Genomic DNA, 17,350 nt, shown 5'->3' with positions numbered 1-17,350 from the left:
TTCTGTTCATCTTTTCTCTCAATATCAATCTTCTGTTGTTCTAGGGTACGACAGTGATGTGACTCGAGAGAATGAGATCGTCTATGTCATCAAGGCCTTATCCACAAACTATCGAGCTATGACGGGAGTCAAGCCCCACTTGCAACAGAAGGAGCCATCAGTAGATGAAAGGTAACCTCTTATGAAGCATCAACGTTCACGGGTAAAACCACAAAGACCCTTCACTTTTCTTTCTCTCATGTCTTTATAAACTAATAAGGATAAACAATTGAAACATACATTCCTTTTAAATTCAGTTTCATGTATTTTAGACCAATACAGCATATCACATAATATCCATATATCACACACCTCAACATTTTATATTATGTAAATAACCTCATGTTGGTAGCACACTCTCTAATCCCAAACTACTTGTCATTTAATAGAACAGAAAATTGTTGTATTCAACATATGGCACAAGTAAACTGCCAAAAGCGCAAGGAACGTCTGAAAGTGTGAATTCATGCAACACATTGGCAGTGAGCCTCATGTTTGTCTTTTACGATTTCCTTCACTCCTTTCCTGCACTCCTCTTTCTGTCCGTGTGAAGGCAGGGCGTAGTCAGGTAAGAGCAACCAAAGTGTCATTTGTTTTCGAAAATATAAAGCGATCTCATGTGCCGCCTCTCTCGTTCTCTGTGGATGTTTGCTACGCTTCACGCGGACAGCCATCATATCGCCAAACTATTGCTCTTAGTTTAGCTTGAGATGCTTTCAATGCAGGTCATTTTAGTCTTCAAGTAGAGTAGGTGGCACAACAATATGGCAAGTGTTTTGCTAGATGACATTCTGTCATTGCTTCATTAGTTTACTGTCATATTTAAAGAGTAGAGAGAGCTTCAGCTAATGGGAGCACTGCTTGCGCTTTTTCCTCTATGCATTCCATCTCAAGACAATCATGTAAGGAAATCATTGTATTGAATGAGCTGCTGTATATTGAGGCGGATGGCTTGACCAGCTCATTGCGTTGGTCAACTGATCATGAACGGGTTAAGTGTTGGTTCCTGTTGTATTACGTGTTGTCAGTGTCCCTGTGTCGAGTGTCCTTTTTAAATGGAGAACTCTGGGAGCTGAACACTAAAAGACTGCTGTTCTAATTTTCTGTCTTTCTCTGTTAATGCTTCTTTTCAAGGGGCTCAAGGTAAGACTGGATCACTCACTTACTATTCATATCATTCAGACCGATGACTGAAGGACTTTTTACACCAGTGTATAGTTTTTAAGGAGACTTTACACAAACTTTCAACAGCTTGCATCAGAACATCATCAAAACATCATCAGCTTTTCTACTTACGTCATATTAAGCATTAGGTTTTATTGAAATCCTGATATACATACAAAAAATATGTGTTTGTTTTGCTTGTTTGGGTGCAGACCCCCAGTAAGCAGGGCTCCACCAATGCCAGAGAAGCTTCAGACCAACAACGTGGGCAAGAAAAAGAGACCCATTGAAGTGAGTGATGGGCAGGACAGTCCTATACTGTATCACTATTATGTAGCAGTATCTACAAAATCCAAACTAAAAGTAAATTTGACTATTTGAGCGTAATTAGTGTGTTTTGTATTTAAAGGATAGTTTGCTAGTCTATATACTAATCTATAATACAGCACTTTATTAGCTGTATTATCCCATTTGACAAACCTGAGCCCTCTGTGCCCTCAGTCAGATCGAATAGGTGATCTTTTTTATCTTTTATCTTCTGAGAGCCAAATACTTTCTGCTGTTGTCATGGATACAACCTCAGACACCCCTCTTTGACTCTCCCTGCAGGACCTGGTGCTTGAGCTCGTGTTTGGTTACCGTGGCAACGACTGCCGTAACAATGTGCATTACCTTAACGAGGGGGCGGATATCATCTACCACACCGCCTCAGTAGGGGTCGTCCTAAACTTGACAACAGGTACCTGACGTTTATAATGCGATGTTTAGCGTGTTAACAAAATGGGATCTGCTCTCCTACTCGTAAGTCGCTTAGGATAAAAGCTCCTACCAAATGAATATCCGTAATGTAAATGTAATGTTTAATGCATTAATGTAGCAGAGTGGGTGTAAGAAGTGAGCATGACATCGGACATGTGTGGATTCCATTATTTACATTAAGCATATGTCAACTAAATGTTGTTCAGCATCCTCATTGTTTGTTATTGATTGTTTATCCTCAGCATGTCAGAGTTTCTATTTAGAACACAGCGATGATATTCTGTGTCTCACCATAAATCAGCATCCAAAGTTCCCCAACGTGGTGGCAACAGGCCAAGTAGGTATGTTCGTGAAAACATCCGCCCTCTCACTTAAGATCCTTTATTGATCTTTGCTGAAATGCTTTTGAAATATTTTTAACATTTGCTTTGTGCTATAAAAAAATACACCTGCTGTTTAGTCTTGTGCTAATGTTATAACATAGTGTTTTAAACCGATTCACTTATGTTGAACCTTCATTATTATTAACATTATTGTTAACAACATTATTAACATTATTTAAATGTGCTGTTTTATGTTGTTCTCAACTTTTTTTCCCATTCAGGTGACACTGGTGATATGTCAGGTAAGAGATTCGAAGTGTATCAAAGCACCACTAGCACTTTCAAAACCTTGAAAACCTATTTATAGTAATAGTTTACCAAGCAACGGTGTGAACACAGCAAATGCCTTTGGTGGCTGTTTTATTACTTTACAAAATAAACAGCAATGTACAACTAAAGTATTTGTGTTTTTGTAGCCACGTCTCCTTCAATCCACGTGTGGGAAGCCATGAACAAACAGACTCTTTCGGTGCTTCGCTGTCATCATTCCCGCGGTGTCTGTTGCGTAAGCTTCAGTGCCACCGGTAAACTGCTGCTCTCCGTGGGTCTGGACGCTCAGCACACTCTTACTATCTGGAAGTGGCAGGAAGGTAAATTCTGGCCACCCACAGCATTCACTGTGCTTTTATATTTGATTCTTGTGTTATATTGTGTCTGACCCCAATTCTTTACTAAGGTGCCAAAGTAGCAAGTCGGGCCGGTCATACTCAGAGAGTCTTTGTGGCTGAGTTCCGACCCGATTCAGATACACAGTTCGTGTCAGTGGGGATTAAACACGTGCGCTTCTGGACGCTGGCCGGCAAAGCTCTGCTTAGTAAGAAAGGAGTGCTCAGCTCCATTGAGGATGCCCGCATGCAAACCATGCTCTCTGTCGCGTTTGGAGCTGTAAGTATGCTTCTGTTTCCATTAAATAACAGCGTTATTTTATATCTGATATATGCAATTTGAATGTAATTGATTGTTACAGAGGGAAGTTAAAGACCTGATTCACCCAAAAAAAGTGAACTCGCATGAACTCACCTTCAAATTTCCTAAAGTTGTAAGTTGTAAGCTATAAGTGAGAAACACTGTAAATAAATACAGTATATCTACATTTTAGAGAGTTAAATCAAAAATATACTTCTATACATTAGAATATGCTGTTGCGTCATTTGATGTCAACGATATTCGGTCACTACGAAAGCAAGAACCAAGGACACATCAGACCTGCCATGGCACAATTTGCCATATTTGAATGTATAGAAATGTAAACGAAATTTGAGAGCTGCAAAAAAACCTACTTTTGTATTTCTTTGTATGGATGAAAGAAAGTGTTGAGAGTTAGTAAACAATGACACAAAACTTTTGGGTGAACTGTTCCTTTAACTGGATTGTGGGAATGCCTGTGAGTAGGTATTTATGTGTACATGCAAGCATATGTGTGCATTTGTGTGTGCGCTTATGTGTCAGACAGAGTTTAAAAAGATCTCTTAATTTTCAATTTAAAACTTCATTTAAAATAACATAACTTTAAAAATCATGTTTCACGCTTGCTTACTTGTACAAGGTCTTTTCAAATGTGCAGTACAAAAGTATGAATGAAAGGATATAGAAATGCTGTGCTTTGCCATGTGTGTGCTGTTGTTTCTCTTAGAGGTCACTAGATTAGTGCAGGTTTGTTTTCTTTTCAGAATAACTTGACATTTACAGGTACCATTAGTGGAGATGTGTGTGTGTGGAAGGAACACATTCTAGTGAGAATCGTGGCTAAGGCTCACACCGGACCTGTGTTCACCATGTACACCACATTACGGGACGGACTCATTGTCACAGGAGGAAAGGAACGACCGTGAGTGACCTGAGCATTAAAACACACCATTGTAGTTTTCTTGTGTGACTAGACAATATTCTTGGACATAAATTTATATGCCCTTGCTAACAAGATGATGTTTTTTAAGAAAATCATTATTTAAATATAACTTATTATTTTAATGTTATTTTAATTTAAAAAAACATAAGCAATTTTTATAAAAAGTTATTGGGTGGTTAAATCTGCTAAGAAGTGAGAGGTTTTGTGTTGGCTGCCCCCTGCAGGTCCAAGGAGGGTGGTGCGCTGAAACTGTGGGACCAGGAACTGAAACGTTGTAGAGCCTTCAGACTGGAGACAGGCCAGATTATAGACTGTGTGCGCTCTGTGTGCAGGGGCAAGGTACAACACACACAACAATACTACATTGCGCAGTGTTTTATATCCAGCATAAACTCAGCGATGCTTTTAATTTTCATTTATTGAATGTTAAAGGCTCAATATGTACGATTTTTGCATTAAAATATCCAAAAACCATTACCACAGCTTTATATATTAACGCGACCGACATGACAAAAGACATTAGAAACGCATTAGAACTCATAATTACAACTTTTGGCCACACTGGATGCCTTCACTTGTGTACTTACATTTTCCCAAATGTTTCCAATAATTTATGAATCCAGAGAAATTCGCAATTTTAATAAAGTGTAACATAACTCCTTATGGTGTTGAGGACGCCTGTCGATGGGGTCATGTCCAAGTAATCCTCACTTTCCGCTTTTACTGTTGCAGATACAGTATCATAGATAAATAATGTTTAATGTGGTGCTGGCTAGACCAATTGGCATATTATCACAGGAGTGATTTGACAGAAAGTACTGTGAGTCTGTGATAGTTTGTTATACACCAATCGATCTCTTAAGCGCCGTATGCAGTATGCTGAAGACTCACATCATTAAATGCTTCCTTATATCGTCATTTGTTTTGTAACCTCCAAAGGCGAAGATTACATATTGTGGCTTTAAATTATTCTCATGAGACCATATTACTCAAACCAGCAAAATATTTAAAAGATTATTTAATGGCAGTGGAGACAGCGATCAGACGGTGGCTGCATATCGTCCCTGTCGGACTTCAGGCTTGTATCTCCAAAACTGCCACTTTATAGGAAATTGCCACTTTAACACTGTGTTGGCAAGCTCCTTTCGAAAATGTTATTGCTTAAGGACATTGCAAAACATACAGACCAACAAGATTTTAGTACAAATAGCGACGGCATGCACCTTTAATAAACAAGCATTCAAATGCAATCTAACTAAATCCTATTCTAGATCAGGCAATTACACTTTATTTTATATTGATGTATAGTAAAACATCAGTAACTACAGATTATATCAACACTTTTGAATGTGGCTGCAACTTCAAGTTGCCTGTTACTTCAAGCGTCTTATTTACCATCACTCTTCAGGGCAAGATTCTTGTCGGCACTCGAAACGCTGAAATCATTGAAGTTGGTGAGAAAAATGCAGCATGTAACATCCTGGTGAACGGCCACATGGATGGTCCTATCTGGGGTCTGGGAGCTCACCCCACCCGAGACGTCTTCCTGTCTGCTGCGGAGGACGGCACCGTTCGCCTCTGGGACATTTCAGAGAGGGTAAATGTACCGTAGCAACACATCATGTATTCCCAGAGGGAACTGTTCTTCTGCAATAAAAATTGATTCTTGTATGCAAGCAGAAGATGCTGAATAAAGTGAACCTCGGTCATCCTGCACGCACGGTGAGCTACAGCCCTGAGGGCGACATGGTGGCCATCGGCATGAAGAATGGAGAGTTCATTATCCTCCTTGTCACCTCCCTCAAAATATGGGGGAAGAAGAGAGATCGGCGCTCTGCCATCCAAGATATCAGGTGAGGCTGGCACTCATTGTTTTACTTAATAGTTTGTATATTTTTTCACTGGATTAACATTCTTGGGAGTCAGGTTTTCATTGTCTAAGTGAGATTTTGGCCAGATTGGGCTGCAAAGTGGACTAGACTCTATTGCAATGGTCGTTTAGTTATTAATGTGGTCCATGCAACATTTTTGGTTGATTTTCAGGTTCAGTCCAGACTCCAGATACCTGGCTGTTGGTTCTAGTGAAAATGCTGTGGATTTTTACGACCTGACATTAGGACCGCAGCTCAACCGTATCAACTGCTGCCGAGACATCCCTAGTTTTGTCATGCAGATGGATTTTTCTGCTGACAGCTGCTATGTGCAGGTACACTGGAAGATGCTTAGCTGTGTTTGAAGAAAGAGCATTTTACATGACATTACTGCTTGGTTAACATCACACATATAAAGTACCTACAGTAGATTAGATATAGTTTATTGCCACTACCCTAAGCTACCCTTCTTAGTGTTTAATTATGATGAAGAAAAACACATTTTGAAATTGTTTCTAGATTATCTCATTCACTCGATGTGTTGCTGTATTCAGTTGTCCACTGGTGCTTATAAACGTGTCGTCTACGAGGTGCCTTCTGGGAAGCAAGTCACTGAGCAAGCCATGATAGACAGAATTACCTGGGCCACATGGACAAGGTAAACTAACTGAACACTATGCATGGTAACAGGTTGTCTCTAAAAAATATTTTTTTTGCCTTTGATGGGAATGAGTGAATCAAAAATTGCACCAGCCAACTCTAATAAGCAAAAATACATCCATATACATTAGTGTAAAGAGCAAGGCGGGACAAGTAATGAGTGTTAGCTACGCGTTGCACCGGTCTCGCATCTCTCACGGAGGAGCTCCGGGAGCATAAAAAGACGAGCGACCGGAGGGTATGACGAGAGAGGACCAGGCCTGGACTTTATGTTGTGTTTGTATGGCCGGCAGTCAACCGTGAGGGAGCATTTTAAGTTTGTTTTATTGTTTGTAACAAAGTTCAATAAAGGAAGGAAGAAGGCGGGAACTGGCGAACGCAACATAAGCTTTTAATAAAATAAACAAACAATAAAACAAACTTAAAATGCTAGCAGCTCCCTCACGGTCGACTTCCGGCCATACAAACACACTAAAACACAACATAAAATCCATGCCTGGTCCTCTCTCGTTGTACCCTCCTGTCGCTCATCCTTTTATGCTCCCGGAGCTCCTCCGTGAGAGTTGCTCATTATCACTCGGCCGTTCCCTCGCGGCTCTCGTCCCGCCTTGTTCTTTACAATTAGTAAAAACCATTTATTTACCATATTTTGTAAGTCACCTCAAGAAATACTCACCTTAGAATCATAATTCTCAAATATTTAACGCATATTATAGTGCAATTGGAGCATGCAAATGTATTAGTTCCTGCATTCTGTAGGAATTGAACCGTGATCGTGGTGTTGCTAGTATACAGGAATATTTCACATCGTCTTGTGTAATGGGACCGTTTTGTATTGGTGTCTGTAGTGTCCTGGGGGACGAGGTGGTTGGCATCTGGTCTAGAAACACAGATAAAGCAGATGTTACCTGTGCTTGTGTCTCTCACTCGGGCATAAACATTGTCACAGGTGATGACTTTGGAATGGTAAAGCTGTTCGACTTTCCCTGTACAGAGAAATTTGTAAGTATAATACTTTTTTAATGATAAAGAAATATGCCTGACATGCAAATAAGATTTTGACAATATTTAAACTTCTAGTGATGTAGTGGTGTTGAAGGAAATGCTTCATACTTATCATTTACATTTCTTCTGTGGTTTTGAAGAATGAGTTCAAAAAACCCCTGCACTATATATAACGTACAATAGTTTTATTAATAAATAACAATATTGGCATTGCATTGTCAGTGTACTTAAGTCATAGTTCATCCAAAAATAAATATTCTGTCATCTTCTCACCCTCTCGTCATTTTAAATCTTTATGAATTTCTTCCACAGAACACAAAAGAAGATATTTTGAAGAATGTTGTTTGCTGGCACCCATTCATTTGCATTGGTTGTGTGTCCATACAATAGAAGTGAATGGGGGCCAGTACTGTTGGGTTACCAACTTTCTTCAAAATAATTTCTTCTGTGTCCTGCAGAAGAAAGTCATAAAGGAAAGAAAGTCACAAGAAGGTGAGTCAATTATGACAGATTTGTCATTTTTTGGGTGAACTATCACTTTAAAGGGATTCTATAACAAGCTATTATGTTCAAATGATCAAATGTTTTTTGGAAGTTGCAAAGCCTTTGTGGTTTCATCTCTGACATGACTTGGTGCTTAGTCAATGGTGTTTTCATTACAGATAGATAGAAACCAGAGCGTCATTTCCTCAATACTAGGAAAAATAACTTGTCACAAGGTAAAGTCAAAATAGCTGCATGTGACAAGGTTTCGTCAACTTCTGTAAAACACGTTTTATGAACACAGCACATTGCTACAACAGCCAAAGTTTAACTGCATAAATGGACCGATTATTTAAGTTGTGTACGTCAGTGGTGTGCGGTGGACTTAAAAAATGAGGAGGCAGATTTCTATCCATGTCATTTTTGTTAATCTCTGCACTATTAACAAGTGCGTTTGTCAGAAAACCAGTGTCATTTCAGTGTTTATGTATGAAAAATTCCTTTTAATTACTACAAGTTCATTACAGTATGTACTTCTGATTTTTTTAGTTTTTTATTTTCCCTGCTTTGGGAAAAGGTACATCAACACCACCTTCATCTTCTTCTGGAACATTGGGGATTTCCTATATAAGAATAACATCATTACCAATACCATCAATTTAATTATTAGCAGTCCCAGAAATACTCAAAGCATTTAAGAGATCAAATCAAATAGATATGACCAGGGCCGCTGCTAGCCATTTTGGTGCCCTAAGCATAATTCCATTATGATGCCCCCCCCCCCCCCTTAAAGGTGCAAACTTTTCTTCAGTAAACAGAATAGCAAAACAAAAAACTATCAATGTTTAACAGTAAAATCTCAATTCCGAAATTAAAATTGCTCGCCCCGCTCTGCACGGGCTTCGAACCTACGTCAATCCGAATAGGAGACGAGCGCTCTAACGATGAGGCTAAAGCGTCTCACATGGTAGGAGTGGCGGCGCTGGATCTGACTTACTTTAGCCTTGCTGCTATCCTGAGCAAGCCTGATCACATGCAAAAGTTTTTGAACAAATCTGAACCACGTAATATTCTGTCAACAATCGATAACTCCTCTGCCTCCGCCATCTCCGACACGAATCCTAAACTCCGATTAATACAACTAATAAAACAATTTAATTAACGTTCAATCTAATTTAGCGCCCGCAGTTTAAAATGAATGACGAAGACGAGCAGGAAGGCGGGATCTCGCTGATGAGTTAATCCAATCATAGCCCGTTGGAGGCATTGCCTCCTCTCACGTGACTTTTCTCCATTCTTTTCAATTACCCCCACTCAAACTCACGGCACGCTTTACGGGGTATATGTAAAGTCAATGAGCTTAGAGGAGGCAAGAGAAACGCTGTCTCCCTTTGGAATTCTTTCGAGCGGGGTCGCTGTTTCACACTCTTCTACACGCTGATTTCTCTCATATTTAGCTCAATACGTTATATCCGTTGTCCTATTCTATTTCTGAACTGTTAGTAATATTCTCATTCGATTATTTTCGAGGGGGAGGGGAGACACTGCCTCCCTTGCCTCCTCGGAGGAAACGCCCCTGGTGTACGTGTCTATTATTATGTTTAGAGTAACCACACTATTTCTGTATTAAAAATGTTTCACATTGTAACGCCTCAAAACTATGGAATGACACTAATACAACTAGGATTTATGAAGTGAAAGTGACCTATTTGTCAGATATGTTGACCCATACCCGAAATGTGACCTCTGCATTTAACCCATCCAGAGAGTAAACACACGCACAGCAAGTCGTGAAAACACGTACACCCGGAGCAGTGGGCGACTATCACTGCAGCGCCTGGGGAGGAAGTAGGGGGTAAGGTGCCTTGCTCAAGGGCACCTCAGTCGTTACCCGCCTGAGAATCAAACCACCAACCTTCTGGTCACGAGTCCAACTCTAGCCATTAGGCCACGACTTTATTTTTGTCAAAAATCTCATATCAAAAAGTACACGCCTTAAGCCTACTTTTTCATATCAATAGAATTTAAGATAAGTGTATTGATCTATCGTGTATATTTATACCTCCTGTGAATATATTAGAGCTGTTACAGTATCAGAATTACATTACACAAGTATTGTGGCCCAAAGGATTCATGATAACTATATTTTTCCAATAATTCTTTCAGTCCAATTTTAATTTTTTTTGGTGTATGAATCACACAAGTGTAGGGAGGCAGAGAGAGAGAGAGAGAGAGAGAGACGGTTTGTAATTTACCATTGTAGCTCTTCAGGGAAAACTTTAAATGGGTGCTGAAAGATTTATGATATTATCATGTCTCATTCACTCCTCAGCATTTGATATATCTCACGTGAAATTGTGTCCTCAGGCCAAGCACAAACGTTTCCTGGGTCACTCTGCGCACATCACCAACATCCGCTTCACTAACGGGGATCGTTTTGTGGTCAGTGCCGGAGGTGATGATAGAAGGTGGGTTCTGAGGGACACCGCTGTTAAAGGGGAAGTTCAGCCAAAAAATCTACTTTGTTTGATTTCTTACTCGCCTGCATGATGTTAAACATGTTTAGAGAATTTCCGGCATCTTAGGAGCTGAATGAAGCAAATGAAGATATTTAGGTGACATCCGAGAGATTTCCAGGCCTCCTCATAGACATCATAGTGTCAGTTTTTGCCAAGGTCCAGAAAAGTACTAAAGACACCGGTTCTGAGCTCGGCAAACACCCAACCCCCCCATCGAGGGGGAGTGATCTGGGTTCTATAGGAACCGGCGAGCTCGAGGCCCGCCCCCCGGACAGCATACCCTCGCTACTCCCGCTACTATCATTATTATCAACATAGGCGAGCACTCGTGAAACATGTGTAATGTCATGTGGGTGAGTAAAAAATCACACTAAATGGATTTATGGGTGAACTTCCCCTTTAAGGGTATGTTCATTGATCCTCCTGGTTCCATCGTGTTGTACTTCAGACTGATATTTATTCTGAACAGTATCTTTGTGTCCACAACCTAGTGAGCTGTTTTGCTAACTACTGCAACATATACTCAATTGACTTCTGTAGAATTTGATGTTACATAATTATTTAATAAAAAATAATGAAAACTGTCCAATATTGCATCTCTTGCATCAGGAGCCTATGCATCCGACGTGCATATGATGGCTTTATGCTGAAGATAGGCAGCTTGCTTGAGGTTTGGAATAGATTATATTTTAATATTTTCTTTCTGTATTTTTTCATCATCCAGTCTGTTTGTGTGGCGATGTGTCCATGCTCCTCACTGAGGGAACACAACAATCTCCTCCCTTTCTATTGCCTCAAAATTGCCATGAGATCCAAAGACGGTGGATATTCGTGAGCAGCAAAACACATACCTGAACTCAACCGTTCTTGAATGACCCTGTCAGATGTGTATGTGTTTACCCCACACCTTCAAAAAAAGGGCCAAAAGTCTGTGTGTTTGTCTGTTCATCCCTTTTATTGATTTAAAGATTTTCTTCAAAGTGAAAAAGAAATACGATCAGCCTTAAACCACCCATGGAGTGTTTTTTGTTTTTCAAGGTGTGGTGGGTTCATTTGGTAACCTTTTGTTTTTATGATAACTGTTTTACGTTGGTTTATCTGCTGGTTTAGTTTCTGGGTTCTTTTCAAAGATTCATAGATCTCCTGTGGCCTTCTCCCTGAATGTAACACTGACGTTATATTCTAGGATGTCAGCATGCCAAAGCAATCTATGCACTGTATACTTGACCTGCTCACTGTGGTAGTCCAGTGGTCTTTTAATGTTGAACGTGTGTGGTACTCTATCATTAATCCTCAGTCTCCCTAAAACAGTAGATTACACTCCTAACCTCATATGTAGCAAATTTAGCTCGAATAGCAAACTTGAGATATGTGTGTTTGTTTGAATATAGGTATGAGCCGTATGCTTTGTGTTTAATGTCCTGAGATCACAGATTTAAAAAGAAAACGGTAATGCAATTATTCCCTCAGAAACTGAATGAGAGGTTGTTTCAATGCCGTCTCATGTTCAATCACTGTTCATCTTGCTGCTGAAGCCTTTGTAACATCACATTTCATTCTGAGTCATTTTTTATTCTTTTTTAATTAGATTTGAGTTTATTTACCTGGATTGTCTTGCCTCAGAATATTAAAGATATATGGTTAATGCATATTTTGTTTTTTTCTGGTTATCAATGTAAATATCATTTGTAAAGACATTTTATTTGTATATTTTTGTGAAATGTTTCTTAAAAGCCACCTTTAATAAAAAAGATATACATTTATCACATGTTCACATCAAGCTTTGTGTCACAATTATTGGTGGTGTTGTTTCATGTATGTACATGCTTATAAAACATTGCACGTATATCACACCCTGTAAATGTTTAGCATTGTGGCAAATACATTTCCTAGACGAGGAATAAAAAAGCACGTGCATAAAGCACGTTAAATAAACCATACAGCTCTTTGTAACAAACATCTATTGCTTAGTTTAAGAATGTAGTTATGCAGGCCCAGTTATGACGAAAACTTTCTGGCAAAATATAATTCTGTGGGCAACACTGAGAGCTTAAAAGTAGCAGGAATTCTTAACATTGTTGTTCTTAACATCGTTTACTACTTTGATTATCTCTAGGCATTGTCAGATCACATATCACAAACATCTTTATCGTCCTGAGATTTGATGAAAAACAAGACAAACTGATGTTTATAATGCAATCTGGTAAATGTTTCATTTATTTCTCTGATCTGTTCATGGAAATAACACCATTTTTGATTGAATCGTCTTATGAAATGATCTTGTCACAAGCCTATAATGGTGAACTACTTCAAAACACGAAAACATTCCTACGGGGCTATTGTCTTGTGTATTTCCTGAATCAGCAAAGGCTAGGAAAACTTTGCCCTGTATTGCCGTAAGTTGCAGATTACTTTATGCACCATTTATGCTATTTGAAGTTTCTTTTTCTTAAAAATGGATTTGACCACTCAACTTCTAAGTCATTACTATCATTACTATAGGGAGATTTTTGCATAACAGATTGGACAGTGATAAACTGAGCATCAACTTTCTTAGACAATATTTTAGGAATTACAACACTCTATCCATATAATCTTTGAACTTTATTAGAAATCTATTTACATTCTACTTATATACAACACACCAACCCAACAGCTTCGGGCTCTTGACTTAACTTCATCATAGTTTTATGTGAATGATGCGTCTGACTGATTCCGTGCACGTGCATTGACACTTTGGATAAGTTGAATCATTGAAGGAGAGACCAGCAGCGCTTCAGATCTTAACAGAGAAGGACGAACCGCACGAGCAGCCGTGTTCAGCCTTAGGGTTCTTCAACACCTGAAAAGAAGAGCGGATGAGCTCTTCATTGAAGTCAACTGTGGATCCTTTCATGAACTCCAGACTGTCCTCGTCCACTATTACTCCCACACCATTCTTTTCAAACACTCTGGAAAGGCACCAAAGCAGAAAACCAGAAATAAACGCAAGAGAGCCAAAGCTATTGTAAGACCTTTTCTATTCCACACGTTAACATTACCTGTCGTCTTCATTTTGGACTGTGTCCACTGAGAATTTATACTGGAAACCTGAACATCCGCCTCCCTCCACTGTTATCCTCAGATACTCTCCCATATTTGTAATCTCTGTCAGCCTCTGCAGGAACATCAAAACACATCAGTCACACAGGGTGATTCTTTTTATTCGCGGCCAATGCCTTGTATGACGGGTTGGTAATGCAATCATTGTTGTGGTGACTCTATGATGAAGTCAAACCTTGACACAGGATTCACTGAGAAGAATGCTGTCAACAGCTGGGCTGGAAGCGTTTAGAGACACGCCGCTGTAGTGCACAGTGGGTGTGAGAGGGGAGATGAGAGATGGCCATCTTCTCGCCCTATGACCTCTGGATGATGTCACACTAACAAGAAACCACAAACGCATGTCAGTATACACACAGTGCCCTTGATCACAGTAAACGTGGCTAACGAGCGCCTTCCCTTAATATAGTGACGTGACCATATTGATTGAAATAAATATATAACTGAAGCGAGACGTTTATAATGTTGTTTTACGTTAATAAAATAAGAGACGTTTGGTTGGCCATTGCATAGGGAAGACTTCAGCTAACTCATATTTTATCCGACATGTTGATTAACATTAATTTGCTGCCGAAATGCGACAAGTTACTGAAAAGCTGTTATAGAGCCCAATACTCCATTGCGTCCTAAAGCTAGCTAAGTTAGCTAGCTAAGCTAGCCTTTATGAAAATAACAACCAAACAACTCAGTTAATTACAGAAGGAAGTGCAACCGAAACGATCACTGTAAATTCGTAAATGCGCGCATACTTGAGAAGGTAAACTGATGCACTTTTAGGGACGCTTGCAAGTAGCCTTCCAGCAAATGACATCTTGTGTAAAGCAAACAGTACTGCGAAAAAGCGCATGCGCACTAAAGAATGACCGATAACGTGTTGCCAGGTTTAACGTTAAACAAACCCTGGAAATGTGTTTGCGTCCACTCTTACGAAATCGTGATTGTTTGTTAATTGTAAAAAAAAGACCAAGAAAATATGAGTAAATTAAAGCAAAAACATGCAGTGCGGAAAATATCAGCGAGCACAAATACATACAAGACATACATTTCAGCCTGTAAATGATCAAAATAATGACGTCAAAGTGACTACTTTCAGATGACTGCAGAACAACACCAGATAAGGGCAGTTTATATATATTCGGCAACAAGCTCGCCCCCACCCTTCAAGAAGCGCTATTATTTCCACGAGTCACCGCCATTGGTTGAGCGTTAAAGGCACATTCGTCATAAACACGATTGGAGGACAGTCATACGCATCTTGTGACACGGAAATAAGTTGTGAGATTTAAAGCTGGGATTGGTACGTCAACGCATTTTTTTCTTTCCACTTTTAAACGTCTTGATCGTCAGATTTGCGACCTTTCTGCTGGTCTGAAACTCAATTTAAAGAGGAAGCGTCCTGAAAAGTGCATTTTCATGAACTCACTGTCATGTGATTGACTATTGTTTTGTTTGTACTCTGAACATTAGTAAACATTTATTTTCGGCCTTGACAGGGTTTATTTTAACGATGGATCGCCGCGTGATGTGCGTTGTTTTGCTCTCTTTCCTCGTATGTGCTTACGCAGAACATGTGAAATATATAGACTGTGGTAGGTGCTGTTTATCTTAACGCTTATGATGTTTGATTGGCTATTGCTTGTAATCAGATTTTCAATCAATTGTATTTGTCGTTTTTGGTCAAATCTCTTTCTCTTTTGAGCTTTCCGCCGCATTATAAATCCTAAATGATGACTTCGTGGTGTTGCATCGGATGTGATCATTTGTGTAATCTTTATCCTGAAATTCTTTTTTTTGGTTGACCTCATAGGCTCAGTAGAAGGTAAAGTTGTTGATGTTGATATCCATCCCTGCCCACAACAGCCGTGCCAGCTTCACAAGGGACAGTCCTACACAGTCAATGTAACCTTCAGCAGTAGTAAGTTGCTTTTGTCTCTATTTGTATTGAGTACTAATCCAAATACACTAAATACTTGAGTAACAAACGCTTGTTTATATGTAGGTGTTGGGAGCCAAACCAGTAAAGCTGTGGTTCATGGAGTGATTGCTGGTGTTCCCGTTTCGTTCCCGATTCCGATCGAAGATGGTTGCAAGTGTGGAATCCAGTGCCCGATTCAGGAGAAGAACGTGTACAGCTACGTCAACCAGTTGTCTGTTAAGGACATTTACCCAGCAGTAAGTGTGCTTAAAGGGATGCTCCACCCAAAAATGAACATTCTGTGATGAATTTCTCACCCTCAAGTTGTTCCAAACATTTATAAATGTCTTTGTTTGGTTGAACACAAAGAGAGATCATTTGGAATAATGTGAGCAACCAACAGTTCTGACGCACCATTGACTGCCATAGTAGTCAAAGGTGGCCTAGAACTGTTTTGTGTCAACAGAACCAAAACATTGTCATCCTCCTCAGCAAGTGCATTCTGTAAAATAAATGTCACCTTTCACAGCACTAACTTCCTTAATTTATACTTTTTGTTTGTTTTTCTTTCTAGATCAAATTAGTTGTCGAATGGGAGTTAAGAGATGACTTGAGCAAAGATCTGTTTTGCATCAAGTTCCCTGTTCAGATTGTGAACTGAAGGCCGACACTGAATCCAAGCAAAGGACTCTCAAAAAGGGATATTATCAAGAAAAAGAACCTCCGTATGTGTGCCTAAATAATTCTCTATGGACATTTTAGAAGTTTTATATAAATCATTTTATGATTTTTTTCTAATTATGACAAATCTGTCATTTAAATTTAATATCTATCAAAACAGGCTGCAAATAATTGCCCAATTCCATTTTGTGTCAATGATTCACTAGAATGAGATATTGACAAATGGCAGTTCATGTGAGATGAGCACAATTTCATGATTGAATCACGAACACTGATCTCAAGTGATTGTTTGCTAGCTGCCGTGAGGCCATACAATACTGTTCTCTAATCTTTAAAGTTTTATCACTCATTGACTTTTTACTCCTTTTAAATCTACATATTTAATAAAGACTTCATTTTAAAATTCTTAAAGCAGCCACAATTGAAAGGCTATGTTTAACAAGCAATATGTATGAGACATGTCTGACTAAAATAAATAAATTTACTTTGTACGTATGAAGTGACTATTTGAATTTGTGACTGGGTTTTTGTTAGCCGTTTCTGTGCTTAAAGAGCATTCTGATTTTACCAAAGCTGAAAAACCACAGAAAATTAGCATGTCAAGATGCTGAAAGTTCATACTGACACATAATTTTTTTTGCCTATGTAAGCAATGTTCGGTGTTTCAAAAATGAGCACATTGCTTTATTTTCGTTTCCATTTCACAAGCAGCAACAAGTATTTTTTTAACTTCACCTGCTTCTTCAAAATTATGTTTAGGTGATAACTAAACATTGTAATTAAATATAACGATTCTTAAGTATTATATTAAAAGCAGAATGTGTTGACGGCTGTAAGAAAGCGCTTACTTTTGAATGAGCTGTTATTGAAGGCTTTCCTGTAGCTCAGTGGTAAGAGTATTGCGTTAACAACGCAAGGTT

At 39.1% G+C, this 17,350-nt stretch overlaps 3 protein-coding genes across 3 annotated transcripts in view; 2 read left to right on the top strand and 1 right to left on the bottom strand.

Annotated features, from left to right (window-relative positions):
- Positions 1 to 12,510, top strand: part of eml5 (EMAP like 5) — a 57,619-nt gene extending 45,109 nt beyond the window's left edge. Inside the window, exons 27-42 of the mRNA XM_079459180.1 lie at positions 45 to 171; positions 1,416 to 1,494; positions 1,813 to 1,942; positions 2,205 to 2,303; positions 2,567 to 2,587; positions 2,762 to 2,935; positions 3,022 to 3,230; positions 4,016 to 4,173; positions 4,419 to 4,533; positions 5,603 to 5,791; positions 5,875 to 6,047; positions 6,238 to 6,400; positions 6,620 to 6,723; positions 7,574 to 7,727; positions 10,581 to 10,681; positions 11,457 to 12,510. Of these exons, the coding sequence (XP_079315306.1) occupies positions 45 to 171; positions 1,416 to 1,494; positions 1,813 to 1,942; positions 2,205 to 2,303; positions 2,567 to 2,587; positions 2,762 to 2,935; positions 3,022 to 3,230; positions 4,016 to 4,173; positions 4,419 to 4,533; positions 5,603 to 5,791; positions 5,875 to 6,047; positions 6,238 to 6,400; positions 6,620 to 6,723; positions 7,574 to 7,727; positions 10,581 to 10,681; positions 11,457 to 11,493 (2,033 nt within the window). The 3' untranslated portion in view covers positions 11,494 to 12,510. The remainder of the gene's footprint in view (positions 1 to 44; positions 172 to 1,415; positions 1,495 to 1,812; positions 1,943 to 2,204; positions 2,304 to 2,566; positions 2,588 to 2,761; positions 2,936 to 3,021; positions 3,231 to 4,015; positions 4,174 to 4,418; positions 4,534 to 5,602; positions 5,792 to 5,874; positions 6,048 to 6,237; positions 6,401 to 6,619; positions 6,724 to 7,573; positions 7,728 to 10,580; positions 10,682 to 11,456) is intronic.
- Positions 12,320 to 14,935, bottom strand: isca2 (iron-sulfur cluster assembly 2). The gene is made up of 4 exons (XM_079459178.1): positions 14,584 to 14,935; positions 14,010 to 14,154; positions 13,774 to 13,889; positions 12,320 to 13,683 (listed from the first exon to the last, which is right to left on the bottom strand). The coding sequence occupies exons 1-4, from the start codon at positions 14,679 to 14,681 to the stop codon at positions 13,509 to 13,511; spliced, it is 534 nt and encodes a 177-aa protein (XP_079315304.1). The 5' UTR covers positions 14,682 to 14,935; the 3' UTR covers positions 12,320 to 13,508.
- On the top strand, positions 14,699 to 16,923 carry LOC306895711 (NPC intracellular cholesterol transporter 2-like). The gene is made up of 5 exons (XM_079459179.1): positions 14,699 to 15,131; positions 15,328 to 15,423; positions 15,642 to 15,749; positions 15,834 to 16,006; positions 16,324 to 16,923. The coding sequence occupies exons 2-5, from the start codon at positions 15,342 to 15,344 to the stop codon at positions 16,408 to 16,410; spliced, it is 450 nt and encodes a 149-aa protein (XP_079315305.1). The 5' UTR covers positions 14,699 to 15,131; positions 15,328 to 15,341; the 3' UTR covers positions 16,411 to 16,923.
- Positions 16,924 to 17,350: the final 427 nt, after the last annotated feature.

The sequence above is a fragment of the Barbatula barbatula genome (assembly GCF_947034865.1).
Source record: "Barbatula barbatula genome assembly, chromosome: 6".
Lineage (NCBI taxonomy): Eukaryota > Metazoa > Chordata > Actinopteri > Cypriniformes > Nemacheilidae > Barbatula > Barbatula barbatula.
This window is presented reverse-complemented; position numbering and strand designations above follow the sequence as displayed.

What these genes read in the sequence shown, in the direction of transcription:
- isca2 (XM_079459178.1), bottom strand. Translation starts at nt 14,681, where the DNA reads ATGCGCTTTTTCGCAGTACTGTTTGCTTTACACAAGATGTCATTTGCT. An exon ending in TCAGTGAATCCTGTGTCAAG is followed by an intron (nt 13,890 to 14,009) that starts GTTTGACTTCAT and finishes ATGTTCCTGCAG; the next exon opens with AGGCTGACAGAGATTACAAA. An exon ending in GTCCAAAATGAAGACGACAG is followed by an intron (nt 13,684 to 13,773) that starts GTAATGTTAACG and finishes GTGCCTTTCCAG; the next exon opens with AGTGTTTGAAAAGAATGGTG.
- LOC306895711 (XM_079459179.1), top strand. Translation starts at nt 15,342, where the DNA reads ATGGATCGCCGCGTGATGTGCGTTGTTTTGCTCTCTTTCCTCGTATGT. An exon ending in TGTGAAATATATAGACTGTG is followed by an intron (nt 15,424 to 15,641) that starts GTAGGTGCTGTT and finishes TTGACCTCATAG; the next exon opens with GCTCAGTAGAAGGTAAAGTT. An exon ending in CAATGTAACCTTCAGCAGTA is followed by an intron (nt 15,750 to 15,833) that starts GTAAGTTGCTTT and finishes GTTTATATGTAG; the next exon opens with GTGTTGGGAGCCAAACCAGT.